Raw genomic sequence first — 19,652 nt, 5'->3', positions numbered from 1 at the left:
TGCACAGAATTTTGGGTGGCACGATCATATTCTCATAGCTGCAGTGAAGATTACTTCAAAGAATGGATTTGACAAAGGCTACCTAACTTTTAGATATTTGCCCCAAAGAAACAGGTATCCTCTAGATTTCTGACCATCTTTGTTCTCAATCTGTGAACATTTTCTAAGGTGCCCTAAGGGCTAGAGCAGCAGTTTCCAACCTTAAAAATTAGTTTAAGGGCTATATATAGTGTAGAAAAATCCACCCTCGTGGTTTACGGTTAACCATTGAACAGGCTTTCTAAATGCATTGTGGTATACTGGATTGGATCCTGGAACATAAAAAGGGCATTACTGGATAAACTGGTGAAATTCAGATAAAGTCTGTAGTTCAGTTAATAGTGACCAATGTTAATTTCTTAGTTTTGACAAATGCACCATGGTCATCTAAGATGTTACGTTAGGGCAAACTGAGTAAAGAGTACACAGTAACTCTCTGTACCATGTCTGCAACCCTTCTATGTGTCTAAAATTAGTCTAAAGTAGAAGGTTTATTTAAAAAGTAATAATAGGGCTTCCCTGGTGGCGCAGTGGTTGAGAGTCCGCCTGCTGATGCAAGGGACACGGGTTCGTGCCCCGGTCCGGGAAGATCCCACATGCTGCGGAGCGGCTGGGCCCGTGAGCCATGGACGCTGAGCCTGCGCGTCTGGAGCCTGTGCTCCACAGCGGGAGAGGCCACAACAGTGAGAGGCCCGCGTACCGCAAAAAAAAAGTAATAATAAACACATTTGCTATTGCTATGGTCTCAATGTTTGTATTCCCTCAAGTTTCATGTGTTGAAATCCTAACCCCCCAAATGGTGGTGTGTTAGGAGGTCGGACCTTTGGGAGGTGATTAGGTCATGAAGGTGGAACTCTCGTGACTGGGACTGGTGCCCTTATGAAAAGACCCCAGCAGAGCTCCCCTGCCTCTCTCCACCATGTGAGGTTACAGGGAGTAGTTGGCTGTCATTGAGGAAGTGGGCCCTCACCAGACACCGAATGTGCCAGCACCACAACCCTGGACTTCCCAGCCTCCAGAACTGTGAGAAATACACGTCTGTTGTTTATAAACACCACTGGTTTATGGTACTTTTGTTACAGCGGCCCAAATGGGTAAGGCAGTTACTCCAGGCCTTGCCACAGTCCTCGATGCAAAAGACAGATCATGCAACTCCAGGAAGAGAACTTACTTCCTTGCCTACTCTGTGTTCTTGAACTCTGGAATAAGGTTTAGAAACAATATGCTACTGACTTTCGCACATGAAATTTCCTCAACTCTGGGCAAGAAGTTCTGTCGCTGCCACTACATAGAGTTGGAAACCCAAGGTCCAAGAAGCGACCTTCTCTAAGCCCCTCAGAATAAGCAGCAGAGTGAGGTGTCCATCACAGGTGATGCTTTTCCCGCCCTGGCACATTGACTGTATAACAAAAAACAAACGGTCAATATCTACAGAGCACGTAAGACGTAGCAGGCACTGGTCTCAGTACTTCAAATGGAACACCTTATTCAACCTTCACTTCAAAAGAAAACACAAAAAGCATCTTTAAACAAACTTACAACTACAAAAATGAAAAAGCAGGAGTACCAAGTCTCTCAAGTTTCTTCCCAGGTACCCCCAAGGGCAGAGCAGAGCTACTCCAGGGATCTGACAGGACAGTCAGAAGCAGCCTGCAGGAGGCGCTAACATTCTCTGGCTGCTCACAGCTTTTCTTTAAAATTCACCTACACTTTACTTCAAAATAAATCCACACTTGTTTGACAACAAAGTAGCGTGAAATATTTGCCAGGTAAATATCTTAACTTCTTCCTCAAAAATCTTTCAAAAAACCAACCACCTGTGGCAAGAGGTGCGTCATTCAGCCTGCGAGGAGCTGCCTCGCCCTGCAGCCCAGCCGGCAGTTCTGCGCGAGAGGCCGGGGCTGGGAGCTCGCCAGGATGCCCACTGGCCCTAGGGCCTGGACACCTACCATCTGCTGGCCCACCACAAACGCGCAGCTGAGAAACACGTGGTGCGGAGGACCAGGGATCCCCAAGGCTCGGGACACGTCTGATGGTCACACGTGAAAGACATGCCGAGGGCCTCCTGGGGCCCGGCCTGCTTACCCGGGGGCTCAGTGTCCTTCTGGTCAGCTTTCCTGTGCACCATGGCCGGATACGTGATTGTCAGTTTGCTGTTGTGCTCCTTTCGGACAACTGACCGCCCGGTTCTGGACATGAGGACGGTTTTGAGGAGAGAAAAAAAACCAAACAATGTGAAATCTAAAATACGACACAAATGAACGTATCTGTGAAACAGAAGCAGACTCACAGATATAGAGAACAGGCTTGTGGTTGCCAAGGGGAATGGCAGGCGGGGGAAGGAAGGATTGGGAGTTTGGGATTAGCAGATGCAAACTATTATGTATAGGACGGGTAAACAGCACAGGGAACTATATTCAATAACCTGTGATAAACCAAAATGGAAAAAATATGAAAAGGAATATATATATATATATATATGTATAACTGAATCACTTTGCTATATAGAAGTTTATACAGCATTGTAAATCAATTATACTTTAATAAAATTTAAAAAAACAACAGAGAGGAAGGTACTCACTTGCAGTGGGGACATCGCTTAGCAGTCATATGTGCCTTCCAGAAGAAAGCAATAAGTTTGCTTCTGCTCTCACAGACATTTTTTACCTATTAAAAAAAAGCAAGGAAACTCAGAGTGCCATTCTGAAGACAATCCAGTAGGTATTCATTTTGTGGTTTCCACCTTTTTTTGAAAAGCCAGAGGAAGCCACCCCTTTCTTAAAATTTCCCACAGAACCCTAATATAGCCAAACTCTACCAATCACTGAGCGACTTCTTTCCTTAAGTTTCCTCATTCATAAAATGGGAATGAGAATAATAACCACCTTACCAAGCTGTTACTAAGATAAAGACATCATGAATGCAGTGGAGGCGGGGGGCTTGGAATACAGCAAGGATCAATAAATGCTACTTTAATTTAAAACAAACCTGGACTTCCCTGGTGACACAGTGGTTGGGAATCTGCCTGCCAGTGCAGGGGACACAGGTTTGAGCCCTGGTCCGGGAGGATCCCACATGCTGCAGAGCAACTAAGCCCGTGCGCCACAACTGCTGAGCCTGCGCTCTAGAGCCCGCATGCCTGGAGCCCGTGCTCCACAGCAGGAGAAGCCACCGCAATGAGAAGCCCACGCACCGCAACGAAGAGTGGCCCTCACTCGCCGCAACTGGAGGGGGCCCACGTGCAGCAACGAAGACCCAACACAGCCAAAAGTAAAAAATAAATAAATTAAAAATAAATAAATAAATAAAACAAACCTCTCTGGGGACTTCCCTGGTGGTCCAGTGGCTAAGGTTCCGCGCTCCCAATGCAGGGGGCCCGGGTTCGATTCCTGGCCAGGGATCTAGATCCCACATGCCGCGACTAAGAGTTTGCATGCCACAACTAAGACTCTGCATGCTGCAACTAAAGATACTGCATGCCACAACTAAAGATCCCACATGCCACTACGATGATCCCGCATGCCTCAACTAAGACCCGGCACAGCCAAATAAATACATAAATGTTAAAAAGAAAAAAAGAAACCCCTCTGGATGCAGCTGCTGCCTCCCTTGAATGGACCTCAAAGTTCCGAGGGAAGGCACATCCACAGTTAAGCTACACTAGTGGTTCTGAACTGGCTGCAAATGAGACCCACCCAGGGGGCTTTTGTACCCTCCCCTGGGGCCGTACCCTAGACCAATTAAATCAGAATCTCTGGTGTGAAACTTGGGCATGAGGTGAATCAGATCTCAAGATGAGCCCTGCAGGTTGATTACCTACACAACTCATTCCCTGAACAAATTAACACTTACGCAGGTGTGATGGGGGGACAGGGAGGCAGCAGTCATTTAGCAGTGTTGGAAGGAGAAAGCAGCACAGGGCGTGGGCCTTATTCTCCAGGTGAGACCGTAAGCCAGAGCATAAGCCTCACTGGATGCCGTACCCAAGCCACTAATTTCACCTAACCTTCTCCTGCAGGCAAGCATCAAAGATGAGGACCCAGTGGCTCAGGGACCGTTATGTAACTTACAAGGTCAGAGGCCTCACGAGAGGCAGCGCTCGGATTCAAACTTTGGGAAGCTAAAGGATATGCAAAAGACAGTGCAGTGCGGAGGCAACTGGGATAATTATGCTAAAAACCGAGTGTTTGGGAAACAGAGAGATAGGATAACTCACACGTGCGCCGTGGGCTCCCAGGAGGTTGTTCTGTAGGATTTTGGTTGTATATCGTTCTAACTCCTCCTGAATTTCAAAGGCAGTAGGATCAGCATTTTCTTCCAGAAACTGGAAAACAAAGAAAAAAACTGTATGATCAAAGTAAAGCAAGTGTATGATGAGCAGCAGCAGGGGGCAGCCTCTCCAAGGACAGGAGAGTTTCGTTTGAGGGGAGAGAAAGAAACCTCATGGCTGCTGTGGTGCATTTTCCAAAGTTTGGCCACGCTGCTGTTAAAAAAATAAAATAAAAATTTAGACTATTCTGCTTCCAGTAGTGGTCGGCTGGATTATTCAGATCAAACCGAAAAGAACCAAGACAGGATAAAATATTTAAAAGAATGTAAAGCTCCGAAGAACTGACAGGACAGTGAGGGATAACCAAGGCCAAACTGAAGGGAAAATGGGAATCCAGGTCAAAGAGCAGAGGGGCCGGGGCTGCTCTGAGGCGGGGATGCCGCACTGCACAGCTCTGGGGCAACCCTCAGGGTAGTTGTGTCCCTCCGGGGAAGATGCTGACAGACTTGTGATGCTCCCTGGAGCTGCACAACACGTTAGCCTGGCCTTGGAAACATTCTACAATCCAAAAATTTTGAACTTTTCATTTTGAAAGTCTTAAATGATAAAGCGGAGAGAAATGAAAGCTTAGAGTTAGTGCAAGGACAGGAATCTAACAGGATATCTTCCTGCCATATCGCACCCCACAAACACAGGAGGCTGGGGACCCTAAGGGCTATGTCCTTGGGAACTAGACCAGCCCTGGAACAGAACCACCTGGCTTCCCATAGCCTGCAGTGCAGTCCAGCCTTGAACATGGACGACGATGGTCCCAGGTCACCAAGCATATGGCAAAAGCAATAAGAACCCTCTCTGGAGGAAGGCAGCCAGCATCCCAGACCTCAAATTATTCCTACAAAGAATTTGCTAAGTACAATGACAAACTGTCAAAAATAAGTATACAAGGAGGATAAAGAGAGGGAGTTCCTGGAGACTAGGACAATATCTTCTTTAAAAAATTTATTTATTTATGGCTGTGTTGGGTCTTCACTGCTGCGCGCGGGCTTTCTCTAGTTGCGGCCAGTGGGGGCTACTCTTCACTGTGGTGTGTGGGCTTCTCATTGCGGTGGCTTCTCTTGTTGCAGAGCACAGGCTCTAGGCATGAGGGCTTCAGTACTGGTGGCACACGGGCTCTAGAGCGCAGACGCAGTAGTTGTGGCACACGGGCTTAGTTGCTCCGCGGCATGTGGGATCTTCCCGGACCAGGGCTCGAACCCGTGTCTCCTGCATTGGCAGGCAGATTCTTAACCACTCTGCCACCAGGGAAGTCCTTTAATTATTCTTATGGCTTCATGTTTTCACACCTAGCTATTTGTACCCAGTCACAAGACTTAAAGCTCAAGCATTCTGCTGACTATTCTTAGGGGCCACACACAAATAGCTCTTGTACCCACCACTCTGGCTTGTCTGATTGCCACGACAGCCACTACCCACTTACCCTGTACTGAATTCTCTCCAGCTCGTACACTGATTGTAGGGCCCCGACTTCCAGAACTCTCAGCTGGCAGAGCAGCAGGTGAATCACAGCCCGGGGGCAAGTCAGCATGTGACAGTTTAAACAGGAACCCCGGAGCAGCAGGTAGAGTTTCTGAAGAGAGGGAATAAGAGAGACAGGATATTAGAACGTGACATAGCAGTCAAAGTGATTTTCAACGTAATAAATACTTACGATTTTTGTTTCTATGTTGTCAGTTTACTCCTTTAAGAATTCTACTTCACCCTATGTACCTGGAAAGTCCTTCTTCACCTTAAGAACTCGATAAATATTCCTCTATATGTTCTCTTACGGTTTCATTTTAATCCATTAACACTAGAAATTTACTTTGGGTCTGAGGTCGGGAACTACCTTTATTTTATTTAAATATCAAATTTAGTACTCATTTAAACACTGAAAACTTTTTTTAAAATATTTATTTATTTAGGCTACACCAGGTCTTAGTGGCAGGTGGGATCTTCACTGCTTCATGTTTAGTTGCAGCATGTGTGATCTAGTTCCTTGACCAGGGTTCAAACCGGGGCCCCCTGCATTGGGAATGTGGAGTCTTACCCACTGGACCACCGGGGAAGTCCTAAATATTGAAAACGTTTAATTAAAATGTTTCATTTAGGGCTTCCCTGGTGGTGCAGTGGTTGAGAGTCCGCCTGCCGACGCAGGGGACACGGGTTTGTGCCCCGGTCCAGGAAGGTCCCACATGCCGCGGAGCGGCTGGGCCCGTGAGCCACAGCCGCTGAGTCTGCGCGTCCGGAGCCTGTGCTCCGCAGCGGGAGAGGCCACAACAGTGAGAGGCCCGCGTACCGCAAAAAAAAAAAAAAAGTTTCATTTAAAATAATGTTTCAAATGTTTAGTATTTAACTAAGACAATTCTCTTCCCCTAATACGATTAACAGACAAAAATCATGTCCATGTACAAATCCCGGAGGCTGGGTTAACTGATGTAAGAAGCCAAAAGTGTTCAAAGTAGGACTGAACAGTAACTTCATTCTCAGCTCAGTGCTGGGCCTTCTGGAGCTCTGCTCTTCCTGCCACTAAGCAAGAGCCAACAAATCCACCTGAAGGGCTCAGGGAGGCCTGGAGAATTCCAAAGTCCTCTATTGCCAGGGAAGCCCCACCCACATTTCTGAAAGACATAAAGCCCTCAGAACAAAAGGTCTAGGGACGGATCTGAACACTTTCCCCCCTGTGTAAACAGAATCCAGCCGTGGCTCTTCTCAATGGGAATCAAACTGAAGTTCCTTTAGGTAGGGCTCGAGGCCAAGCTGAATGTACTGAATTTCACTCCTCAAGGTTTTAAATTGCCAAGTAAAGAGCACTTTCACTCCAAGTGTTGGGAGCTGACCTCCTGAGACACCTGCCCCAGGCAGAGGGGTGGCACTCACAAATCCCACCTGCACCGAGACCCACGCGGCCAGGGTAGCCCAGGCCAGAACCTACCTCGAAGAGGAGAGGGTTGTACACAGTGAGCGGGAGCTCGATGTGGCCCAGGTGCCCGGAGCAGTTGCTGAAGTCCTGCACGCAGGTGGAGCACACCTCTTTAGAGTCTGCGGGGCCCAGAGCTAGATCGTACAGGCCGTTCACTGACGGGTTCCCCAGGCTATCTAGGTACCGAGGGTTTGTAATGGACTTAACGCTTAATTTCCTAGGGAGATAAAAAAAGACCAGGTGAGACAAGGTTACCCAACTTCTAGGACATTTCCTCTTCAGCACTTACAAAGGGATGGTTTAATGTCTGTGTCTTCAGACGTGCAGACGGCTCCAGAGGGCAGACTCGGTGTCTGCCTTGCTCCCCACTGCAGCTCAGCACTTAGCCCAGAGCCTGCGCTCAACAGGTGCTCAATGAATACGTGCTGAACGAAGAGCAGTGAGTGGTAACATCTTCAAAACCCAGATTTAGTGCAAATCTTGCGCTAACCGAACACACTGGCCGACTTTATACAAAGAAGTACCGACTTACATGCCAAACGCATCATATGCAGCGTTTAGTCTGACTTGAACCCTCTGAGATGGGCATCACTATATGCGTTTTTCAGAAGAGGAAACAGGCTCAGAGTGGTTAGTGATTTAATTCAGGTGACAAAGCCCAGAATGGTGGGGGTGTGGTGAGATATGGACCAGACCTAACCCCAAACCCACAGAGTTCAAGAAAGGGAATAATCCCAGTATGTAGGAATAGTGAATTGAGAAAAGTTAAACATAAATATGCAAACCTTTGAGAAGTATAACCTGCTTTACTAAAGGTTTCATTGCAGTATTTTATGTTTGGTTGAAAGCAGGCTCCCATAGGACACCTAACTACTTTTACCCAAATTACGTTCATGCCAAGTTTGCTTTTAAACTTCCTTTTTTTTGTAAATTAGAAAATAAAGATAATGAAATCCAAATCTCACAATGTAGAGAAAACCGCTAACAGACTTCTTTCTATGGATACATTTTTAAAAACTGTAACTGGGATCATTTGCCATTTCTAGCATTGCCTTTGTCATTTTCATTGAGCATTAAGTGTTTTCAGGTCACTAAAAATTCTTTGGAAAGATTCTGTAATTAAGAACTACCAGGGACTTCCCTGGTGGAGGAGTGGTTAAGAATCCACCTGCTAATGCAGGGGACACGGGTTCGAGCCCTGGTCCGGGAAGATCCCACATGCCGCGGGGCAACTAAGCCCATGTGCCACAACTACTGAGCCTGCACTCTAGAGCCCGTGAGCCACAACTACTGAAGCCCGCGTGCCTACAGCCCGAGCTCCGTAGCAAGAGAAGCCAACGCGATGAGAAGCCTGCGCGCCACAACGAAGACCCAACACAGCCAAAAATAAAGAATCACCAAATCTTTCATTATATGTCAATTAATATAATTCATTTAGCCAAACTCCACTATAAGTAAGCTCATGCCACCTATCTGTATACAGATTTTTGTATAGCATAATTCAAACTTTTAACTATTTCCTAAAAATATAATTAGTTCCTTGGTGAAGGGAAATCCTTGAATCAAAGGGGGCGAACTGTTCTGTTTTCTGGCCTCCTGCGTGGCTTGCAGGATCTTAGTTCCCCAACCAGGAATTGAACACAGGGCCCCTGCAGTGGAAGCTTGGAGTCCTAACCACTGGACTGCCAGGGAAGTCCCAGGGTGAACTGTTTTGAAGCTCTTGATATATTCTGCCATAGTGTATTCCAGAAAACATGGGCTAACAATAGATTGTCTGTTTGTCCTAACCAGCACTGAGTCTTAGCACTGAAAAACTTTCCAAATTTAAGGTGAAAAAATGCTACCCACTGTGATGTTAAATTTTTTTTAACAGAAATTAGAATATATCTTTTTTTTTAATTTTTAAATTTTTTTTTTTCTTTTTGTGGTACGCGGGCCTCTTACTGTTGTGGCCTCTCCCGCTGCGGAGCACAGGCTCCGGATGTGCAGGCCCAGCGGCCATGGCTCACGGGCCCAGCCGCTCCGCGGCATGTGGGATCTTCCCGGACCAGGGCATGAACCCATGTCCCCTGCATCGGCAGGCAGACTCTCAACCACTGCGCCACAAGGGAAGCCCTAAAATTTTTTATTGGAGTACAGTTGCTTTACAATGTTGCATTACTTTCTGCTGTACGGCGAAGTGAATCAGCAACCCACCCACCCCCTTCCCCGTCACGTTAATTAATCGTTTCATTATGTTTTGTTTTAAAGGCCATTTTGGTCCTTTACTTAATTAAAAAAATAAAATTGAACTCATTTTTAAGTTAAAATCTTAACTTTTTTTATTATTGTCTACGTGAGCTCCTTACATATGAGGACATTAACCTTTTTTGGTGGCAAATACTTTCCTAGCTTGTGATGTCTTTTGTCATTTTTCACAGGTGAAAGTTTATAAATTCTTCGAACAGCTTTGTTGAGCTGTAACTCACGTACTATACAATTCGTCCATTTGAAGTATACACTCGGTGTTTTTTAGTATATCCACAGAGCTGTGCAACCATCACCACAATATCATTTTCGTCCCCAGTAAAGGAAACCCTAGCAGTCGCTCTCCATCCGTCTCTACCTCCCTCACAGTCCTATGCAATGACTAATCTACTTTTTGCCTCCAGAGACTTGTCCGTCCGGACATTTCACATAAATGAAATCATATGCTATGTGGTCTCTTATAGCAGGCTTCTTTTACCTCGCATGTTTTCAAGGTTCATCCATGTTGCAGCCTGTATCTGTATTTCATTTTTTTATAGCCAAAAAATATTCCATTGCATGGATACACCATATTTTATTGGGTTAGTTTTATACTTTGGCTACTATAAATAATGCTGACAGGAACATTTGCATGCAAGTTTTTTTTTTTTTTTAATTACAAATGCATTGGAAATTTCCTGGGTACTCTTCTTTTTTTTAAAAAATTAATTAACTTTTATTTTTGTCTGCATTGGGTCTTCGTTTCTGCGTGCATGTTTCCTCTAGTTGTGGTGAGCAGGGGCTACTCTTTGTTGCAGTGTGCGGGCTTACTGCGGTGGCTTCTCTTGTTGCAGAGCACGGGCTCTAGGCACGCAGGCTTCAGTAGATGTGGCGTGTAGGCTCAGCAGTTGCGGCACGCTGGCTCTAGAACACAGGCTCAGTAGTTGTGGCGCACAGGCTCTAGAGCGCAGGCTCAGTAGTTGTGGCACATGGGCTTAGTTGCTCCGTGGCGTGTGGGATCTTCCCAGACCAGGGCTTGAACCCGTGTTCCCTGCGCTGGCAGGCGGATTCTTAACCACTGCGCCACCAGGGAAGTCCTGTACACAAGTTTTTGTGTGAATATATTTTTTTCATTTCTCATGGATATACACCTAGGAATGAAAGTGCTGAGTCATATTGTAACTCTACGTTTAACTTTCTGAGGAACTGCCAGACTGTTTTCCAAAGCGGCTGCACCATTTTACAGTCCCACCAGCAATACACCAAGGCTCTAACTTCTCCACATTCTTGCCAACACATTTTATGACCTGACTTTTTGACTCTAGCCATCCTAGTGGGTGTGACATAGTATCTCACTGTGGTTTTGATAACTAATGAGGTTGAGCACATCTTTGTGTACCTATTGGCCATCTATATATCCTCTTTGGAGAGATGTCTATTCAAATCCTTCACCTGTTTTGTAATTGGGTTGTTTGCTGTTTTATTATTGAGTTGTAAGAGTGCTTTGTATATTCAGTATACAAGTCCTTTGTCAGATACATGATTTGCAGATATTTCTTCCGACTCATCTTTTCACTTTCTTCATGATATTATTTGCATAATTTAAAATTTTTTAATGAGTTAAACTCACTGCTGCTTTCTTCCACTACCTTTGGGCTAAGTCTTCCTCCTTCGAAGTTGGATAAATATTCATCTACATTTCCTTCTCATTCATTTTACACTAAGCTCTAAAACTTAATTGGGGGCTTCCCTGGTGGCGCAGTGGTTGAGTCCGCCTGCCGACGCAGGGGACACGGGTTCGTGCCCCGATCCGGGAAGATCCCACAGCCCGTGAGCCACGGCCGCTGAGCCTGCGCGTCCGGAGCCTGTGCTCCACAATGGGAGAGGCCACAGCAGTGAGAGGCCCGCGTACCGCAAAAAAAAAAAAAAAAAAAACTTAACTGGAATTAAAAACAAGGAAAACATTTATTGCATAAGGCAAACACAAATTAATTAGGTCTGGGTGCAAAGACTTGTACCACTAGATCCTCTTTCTATCATGTTCTGTAAGTTGGTACTTCACTTCCCTTGCCTGGAGCCTACAGTGATGGAAAAAGAGTACGCAGGTGGGGCCGGCACACACCTGTGTCAACTGGCAGAAGAACTGTGTCCTGTGCTTGTCAAGGCAACACAAATAGCTCACATCCAAAACTGAATGTATTTTTTTTTTTTTTTTTATCTTCATCCTAAGTCTTTCTGTGTGGTAAGGAGCAAAGTTCCTCTCTCTAGCTGGGGAGGAGGAGAAAACTCCTCTGATCATTGCAGGAATGGGATGCAATGGGAAGAGCAAGGAGTCCACTGGAGAGAAAAGAGTTTAAGACTAGCAAACTTGGGTTTGAGGATGACCTTTGCTGCCTCCTAGAGAGTCATTTTATTTGCTGGACAGTAATTTCCTCTCCTGTAACTGCAGACACCAACACGAATGGTTGCATAAGGACTGGTAGTACCAAGCACTGAACAGATAGCTCCCCCATCCACCCGTGAGTGCACTTAACAAATATCTACTGAGTGCTTATTATGTGCCAGACACACCTTTAGATGCTGGAAAAACAGATCAGAATCCCTGTGCTCATGGGCCTTACATCCTATTGAAGGCAGGCAGACAAAAGCCAAGATAAATAAGCACACAGTCTATTGGATGGCAGAACATTCTATGAAGAAAGTAAAGCAGAAAAGGGGAAGGACAATAGAGTGGGCCAGTGGATGGGGGAACCCCTATTGAGAAGGTTATACTGAACAAAAGCCTGAAGGAGATGGGGGAGTGAGCCATGCGGTCACCTTTACAGGAGAAAGAAGCAGGGAGTGCAAAGGCCCTGAGGTGGATGTGTGACTATGGTGCTCTGGGAACAGCAAAGAGGCCAGGGTGAGTACAGAGCTAAGTTCAGAGAAGTAGCAAGGGCCAGAATGACCTTTCCAAGGCATTTTAAGGACTTGGCTTTTACTCCAAGTGACCTAGGAAGCTACTAGAACTTAACACAATAAAAGGCAGCATAATGATTGATATTTGCCAACCCCAGACTCAAATAGGTCTACAATGCTAGTAATGGGTATAAACTTGCTTATGCACTTCCCTGTCTAAAAACTCCACAATTAACCTGTAAAAATTCAATTCTTTTGCTTTTGGATGAAATAGGATGTATGGCTAGTGATGGTATAATTGACATTTCTGGGCCAGCATACCGTTGTAGCTCAGTTTATTCATCCAGTCATTCGACCAGAGTTGAGGATAAAAGAAAGGAATGAGGAAGCTCAAGGCTAGTGGAGAGAGGCGGAAATATAAACAAAAAAGGAACTGAGGCACCATAATAGACAGCTGTACTAGGTGTGGAAAGACCTCAGAAAATGAGGGAGGTTGAGCTGAGCCTTAAGAGGGGGAGAGATGCTCTCCAGGTGTCTGCTGGGGGTTGGGGGCAAGAGCAGAGAAGCAGATCCCTCTGGCAGAGAGGACAATGCACGCAGAGGAAATAGCTTGAGGTAAGGCCCAGACGTTGAAACCTCATGGCACTTTATGGAATGTGCAAGTGGTTTAGTAGGGCTGGCGAAGGGATGATGCTTTAGCAAAAATCAGCATTGGCCTGCTCATGGGTAAACTTGTAGGCTAAGCTAAGAAACTATCATTTACCTTTGGGAAATGGAAAGCCTCTGGAGGGTTTTAAGGGTGAGAGTAGCATGATCACATCTGCACTTTGGAAGAATAATTTTAACAGCAATGTAGAGCATGCACTGGACTGGTGTAAGTGCGGGGGAGGCGGAAGAAAAAGACAATTCAAACAAGAGATAAGGGTATGATCTAAGACAGTAACAGTAGTGTTGAAAGGAGATTATAGAACGAATAGACATGTAAGTGACACACAGTAAGAGCCCAATAAGTAAATGAGATGTCAGGTGAAACAGATATAGAATATTTGTCCTGTCACAAAATATTGACCATCTTGCACTAGTCTAGGTACACCACTTTGGAGGGGCAAGTTCCCTCTCCCTTTAGGGGAAGTAGTTGTTGAGTTTTTGGTATAGGAGTTTAAGAACTCGGTGTGAAATTCAAATAGAGATGTCCAAAAAGCAGCTGAAAACAATGAGTCTGAAGACTCAGGAAACGAAAATTGGTCTGGAGATTTAAATTTTGAGAGTATCACTCAGGAAAGTGGTGAAATTGTCTAGGGAGGACATTTAGGACAAGAAAAGCAGCATGTATGACCAGAATAGAATCTCAAGGAACAGCAATATTTAAGTAAAAGAGGAATCAGCTAAGGAGCCTGAGACGAATTCGAATATTAACCACGAATGCAAGGACCTTGTTCACCAATGTGTCCTGAATGCTTAGCTTAGTGCCTGGCAAAAACTGGATGATGGATAAATGTCTGTGGGTTGATAAAGGGAAGAAAGAAGTAGTACTTGTCACAGAAATAAAAGAACCTGAAAACAATAAATAAGGTGCTGGAAAAGAGAAAGACTGTCAAATGCTACGGTGATCAAAATGAGGACTGAAGAGGGCCACTTTGATTTAGTAATTAGGCAGAGAATATAAGCGGTCCTAGCAAGGAGAAGTTGTCGCATGAATTGAGTCTCGAACGATCATCATTTTATAGACAAGAAGAGACTAACCATTAGCTTAATAAACCACGTCAGAGACATTATAGTAACTACACAAACGCAGGCTAATTAACGAGGAGACTGGCGGATGATAACGCCGCAATCTGGGTACCCCCACCTTCCCAAGGGCAAACTCTTCCCTAGCCCCACTGGGTTCTAGGCAGTGCTCACTAGCCAGGGACGTTCCCGGAACTACGGGTCCCAGCAGGCCATGCGCCAGACAGCCATGGACTCTGAGGAGAAATTGGGCGCCAGACCTTCTGGGAACGGTAGTTTGTGGCCCCGACCCCAAGAAGCTCTGCACGCTTCCCACCAACTCCTTACTTGAGCTCTTCGGCCGAATACATCCCGAAAGAAATGCCCTGCAGCCGCCGCCAGGGCATGTTCTTTGAGCCCAACATCCTCCAGGTCAGTTCCGAGCTCTGACACCCGGAGAGAAATTCCAGTCACCACGGGTATATTTTTCAACGCTGCCTCCGGCCCACAGCCACCATGTGATTTAAACTGCGCTTGCGCGCGCGAGAAAGGCTCGCGGGAAGATTTACGTGGACGATAACATTTCCGATCTAGGGGGGGAAGGAAATAATTTCACGACTCTCACTCGCCCTTTTATTTTGAAAATAATCGAATACATATAAGACATTAAAATAATATTTTAGGAAATATCTTTGAGGCAAATGAGGTGTACTGAGCCTTTAACTTCCGAAGCAAAATCTTTCAAACCATGGGACTGTAACCTCCTATGTTATGATTGCTTTCGTCTTGTTCCGTCTCAGCCAATAGCCGAGCTATTCCACGCCCCCTCCCCCCTCCCCCACAGCCTTAGGTGGAGGGCATGCTTTCCCCGTATGCTGTGCGAAGACGCCAAAGATGGCGGCCGTACATTCGGCTCGCTGGTTGAGGGTCCGCCGCGGGCTTTGCCTACCGCTGACGGGTCGACGGGCAGGTCTCTGCGGACGGGCCCCCAGTAGCAGGTAAGAGAAGCTTGGAGAATCCATGAGAAAGACCCCAGGATCACCTGGGCCATATGTATCCCCTTTACCCCCGGAGAGCTGGGGAACTAGGTACGGTGGAGTGGAAGGCGCGCGCGTGCGCTCGCGGCTGCGTGCCCCGAGAAGCTGGCACGCGGAGTCCGCGTACTTGAAGAAGGGCTCCAAACGCGCTGGTTAGGGGGATATTTATTGCTGGGGCTCGCCTACCCCGGGGTTAGAATTCTTGGCAAAATTCAGGATCCTACTGTTGTGGATCTTGCGTTCTAGTAAGTGTGGGTATTGGCAACGCCTCCCCAAGTTTTAAAAGAAAAATTGTATCCGCCCTTACCCGTTTTCACCCACCGGGAGAAAGGGGAGAAAATCAGGTTTTCCCAAGTTAAAGGCAGTTTACGAGTTCCACCGTATGCTGGGTGTTGTGGGGATGTTTGGCCAAAGAAATTATACAGGTGTTTATAAAAACAAGAAAGTCTAAAAGATCTGAACACAATCTGGATAGGATTGCTGTGATTGTTAAAACTTGGCGCATGTGTCATTTGTGTAGTTTTTTTCACTAGGTACAAACTGGCGTTGTGGAAGTATGAGGTGGGAATTTGTTGTGAAAATTTGGGAATAGCCTAATTTTGGATTCGATGTTTGCCATTTCCTTTGTGAAGTGATAGTAGACAAATTCCCTTATGTGTAAACTGGAGCTAGTAGTAGCCATCAGAAAATTGTGAGTAATAAGTGAGGTGTGTAATTTACAATATACATTTTATATGTAACATCTTCCCTCCTCAGTCCTCACAAAAGAGAAGACGCTCCACCTGGTAGTGCAGGAGCCTTAATGCTGCTGTTCAATCCCAGTCCTTTTCCCGGTGGTGCCCAGTGTTGTTGTTTTTCTACCCATTTCCTTTGATTTGGCAGCAGCATCTCTCCCTCAGTCTTCACCCACAAGACAAGAGTGGTGTATGTGACATACATGTCACGAGAAACAGCATGATTTGAAAGAATTGATCCCTTTCTGAAGTTGATCCGTAGCAGAGAGGTATTGTTTTAAGATGATGCCCGAGACCAGATACTAGTAGAGGAAGTAATTCTTCATTTAATTACATCTTGACAATTTTCTGAATGGTACCAATGCTATTTAGGAAGGAAATACTTACAAGGTAGTGTACATTATCTGTGTGGTATATTGACTCTATTTTTTAGCATGATCAGAACGTTTTAAAACTCATTCATGGGTCAGTGATTCTATATTTTGGGTTAAAAAAATAATATAAATTGTTCCAAGTTTAAATTAGGACACGTACATTTGGTACATTCCTGATTGTTGAAGGAAGTGCAATGAAAGGCTGTGGTGATCTTAGTTTCATAATTTGTCAAAATTGCTTTAAGTGGGATAATCTTTTATTGTCATCAGGGCATCATCCATGTAAAATCAGGAGCTCATTACATCATCCCTTTTAGCCTCAGTGTTTTGGGTTCTCAAAGGTGAAAGTTCCTTATATTTCAGAAGCTGCTCAAATGTTCAAGTGCTACTAAATTTTTCCTTTTTTCCCCTGATTTTATTTAATGAGATGGCCTGATTTAAAATTTTTTTGGCAATATGATGTTGATATCTGGTACATATTTTGTAATCATTTTGAACTTGCCATTGAGACCACGTCTTCTCAGCATACGTTGACATGAATTATCCAGTTGGTTTGATCCGTGATAATTGGAAAATTTTGGCTGAGTTTCACATAAGTGGAGGTGAGCTGGGAAGTTCATTAATGTGTATTAGCTTTAGGGCTTTTATTTTTTTGTAGATTTTATTCTGGAAGTGCAGCCGTCCCAGAGGTTGAAGGAGCTGGTGCAACAGGTATATAAAAATATATTGAAGTAACTCAATTTTTATATTAATGCATTATACTTATTTATAGTAGTAGTATTAGGAAACTGATTCACTTTGTTTTATTTTTCACATTAAGGGACTGAAGAAGTGGTCATTCCAAAAAAGAAAACTTGGTGAGTATTCCATCAGTGTTCATTCAGCAAGTGGTTAAGTGCTTATTATGAGCAAAACATTGTTAGGTAAGAAGCTAGTGGTGGGAATAGCAATGGGAGAGCATTCTTGGGGAGGGAACCATTGAGGAGAGAAAAGCTTAGGGGTCTGAAAGAACATAGAAGAGGAAGGTAGAGAGTAGTGTGTGAGTGGGGAATGAGATTTACTTAAGAGTTAAAAGACCTGAACTAAATTTGGGTTAGTGTTTACGTAGTGATGGTCAATTATGAGCATCATTATTAGAGTAATTTTTTTTTTTTTAAGGAAGTTTTCACGTTATTGGGAGATTAAAAAAAATATTATCTTTATGGGGGGCTTCCCTGGTGGCGCAGTGGTTGAGAGTCTGCCTGCCGATGCAGGGGACACGGGTTCGTGCCCCGGTCCGGGAGGATCCCACATGCCGCAGAGCGGCTGGGCCCGTGATCCATGGCCGCTGAGCCTGTGTGTCCGGAGCCTGTGCTCCGCAACGGGAGGGGCCACGGCGGTGAGAGGCCCGCGTACCGCAAAAAAAAAAAAAAATTATTTTTATGGTCTTTACTGAGGTAAGATGAAACAAATGGTGCACACTGCAAAATTTAGCTTTTTTAACTCACTTGATAGATCCTTGAACAAATTGCCTTATATAGTAAACATTTGTTGAATATATAAGAACTAAAACTTACAAAAGTTTGTGTAGTAATGATATTATTGAATGCATTTAAAGATCCTTCAGGGCTTCCCTGGTGGCGCAGTGGTTGAGAGTCCACCTGCCGATGCAGGGGACACGGGTTCGTGCCCCGGTCCGGGAAGATCCCACATGCCGCAGAGCGGCTGGGCCCGTGAGCCACGGCCGCTGAGCCTGTGCGTCCGGAGCCTGTGCTCCGCAACGGGAGAGGCCACAACAGTGAGAGGCCCGCGTACAGCAAAAAAAAAAAAAAAGATCCTTCAAAAAGCCAGGTGTTTTTTGAGTATGACCTGAATATTCAGGCTCACTTAAAAAAAACTTAAATTACTAAAGTAATTAATGGTTATTGCCATTAATTAGCAAGGTAACTAATGGTTATTGTTCAGTGGGATAAATTGAACATGCAGAAAGGAAATAAAATTACCAACAATCACTGTACTCAGAGGCAAGTTACCTAATCTGTCTGTGCCATAGTAGAATGTGGGTAATACAGTACCTGCCTTAGGATTAAATGAGCATTTGAACAGTTCCTGCCACAGAATCAGATCTCAATAGGTGATACCTATTATTTTAAAGTTCTGGAATGTAACATTTGAAGTTGTACGTATACATTTAGTTTAGCAGAGTTGATTTGTTAGATGTACCGTTCTATACTCTGTTTTAAATTTTGAATGATTACATAGTATTTTATTATATGGTTATATTCAGGGTCATTTTTGTCTTCCCTGGACTGAGAATCAGAACCAAGATAAGAGTAGGAATATACATATCGTGAATGAGGCATTTCTTGAATGACATTCCAGCCCAGTGCACTTTACCAACTCATTGTGCCTCTATCCCTGACAAAGGTACCACAGGGAATACAAGAGAGGGAGTGTATTGAGGATATGTTCAGGTGGACTAAAGTCTAGTTGAGTTGTGTGCATATTTTATACTTTATGTCTTACACCCACTTTACATGTGTACATAACTGTTTACACATGACTAGGGGCTACACAGGATATGATGGAACGAAGAGTGGTTGTATTGCAGTAATCAAGGTGAGTTTTATTGAAAACATAGTTTAGCTGTACCTTAAAATGGGTCAGATGATTTTGTTGGCATCAGAATCACCAGGGAATTTTGTTTAAAATACATATTCCTGCAGGTAATTCTTATAAACCCTAAACTATAAGCCCCACAGATACAGAAACAGTAAGGTAGGGTGGGACATGATCATGATCTGTCTGGTGGTAGTAGGAGACCATGCAGGCAGGCCTGTGAAAAATGCTCTATTAGAATAGGAGAAATAAGGTAGTTGGTAGAGAGCAAACTGAGGCCTATTTATTTACAGCCCATGAGGTAAGAATGGTTTTTACATTTTTTATAGTTGAAAGAAGAAGACTATTTCATGACATGTGAAAATTATGTGAAATTCAGATTTCAGTGTCAGTTAAATTTTTTTTTGGAACACAGCCTCACTCATTTGTTAACTTACTATCTGTGCCTACTTTTATGCTCCAAAGGCAGAGCTGGGTAGTTGCAACAGTCCTCACGGCCCATAAAGCCGAAAATACTTACTGTCTGTTCCTTTATAGACAAAGCGATTGATAGAGGCTCTCTGATAGCCTCTGCTTTCCAGGCTCAGGAATTTGTGCTTTTAGACCTAGAAGAAGCCATAAAAGACTACAAATTCCTGTTGCCTTATTTGAGAGATGAAGCATCTTTTAAGGCTCTTAAGATGCTTTTAAGGTATCTTTCCCAAATCACAGATGCCATAGAAGACTAACAAATTGTAGAGAGTCACTGTGAGTTTTCATATAGGAATGTGACAGGATAGAGTATTCTGAGCATGCTAATCTGGATGGTGT

General features: G+C 44.6%; 2 protein-coding genes across 3 annotated transcripts in view; one reads left to right on the top strand and one right to left on the bottom strand.

Annotated features, from left to right (window-relative positions):
* POLR1A (RNA polymerase I subunit A) overlaps window positions 1-14,610 on the bottom strand; it is a 76,625-nt gene extending 62,015 nt beyond the window's left edge. The window contains exons 1-6 of the mRNA XM_030837474.2: window positions 14,448-14,610; window positions 7,281-7,485; window positions 5,787-5,936; window positions 4,256-4,363; window positions 2,621-2,706; window positions 2,125-2,228 (exon numbers count right to left, since the gene is read on the bottom strand). Of these exons, the coding sequence (XP_030693334.1) occupies window positions 2,125-2,228; window positions 2,621-2,706; window positions 4,256-4,363; window positions 5,787-5,936; window positions 7,281-7,485; window positions 14,448-14,524 (730 nt within the window). The 5' untranslated portion in view covers window positions 14,525-14,610. The remainder of the gene's footprint in view (window positions 1-2,124; window positions 2,229-2,620; window positions 2,707-4,255; window positions 4,364-5,786; window positions 5,937-7,280; window positions 7,486-14,447) is intronic.
* A 347-nt stretch (window positions 14,611-14,957) lies between these two features.
* PTCD3 (pentatricopeptide repeat domain 3) overlaps window positions 14,958-19,652 on the top strand; it is a 31,748-nt gene continuing 27,053 nt past the window's right edge. Inside the window, exons 1-3 of one of the 2 annotated variants that reach the window (XM_030837451.2) lie at window positions 14,958-15,097; window positions 16,903-16,955; window positions 17,065-17,101. In XM_030837451.2, the coding sequence (XP_030693311.1) occupies window positions 14,994-15,097; window positions 16,903-16,955; window positions 17,065-17,101 (194 nt within the window). In that variant the 5' untranslated portion in view covers window positions 14,958-14,993. The remainder of the gene's footprint in view (window positions 15,098-16,902; window positions 16,956-17,064; window positions 17,102-19,652) is intronic. The other variant, XM_030837457.2, reaches the window with a different exon arrangement.

The sequence above is a fragment of the Globicephala melas genome, chromosome 12, assembly GCF_963455315.2.
Source record: "Globicephala melas chromosome 12, mGloMel1.2, whole genome shotgun sequence".
Classification (NCBI taxonomy): Eukaryota; Metazoa; Chordata; class Mammalia; order Artiodactyla; family Delphinidae; genus Globicephala; species Globicephala melas.
Note: the sequence above shows the minus strand (reverse complement) of the source record. Positions and strands in the feature narration are given on the sequence as shown.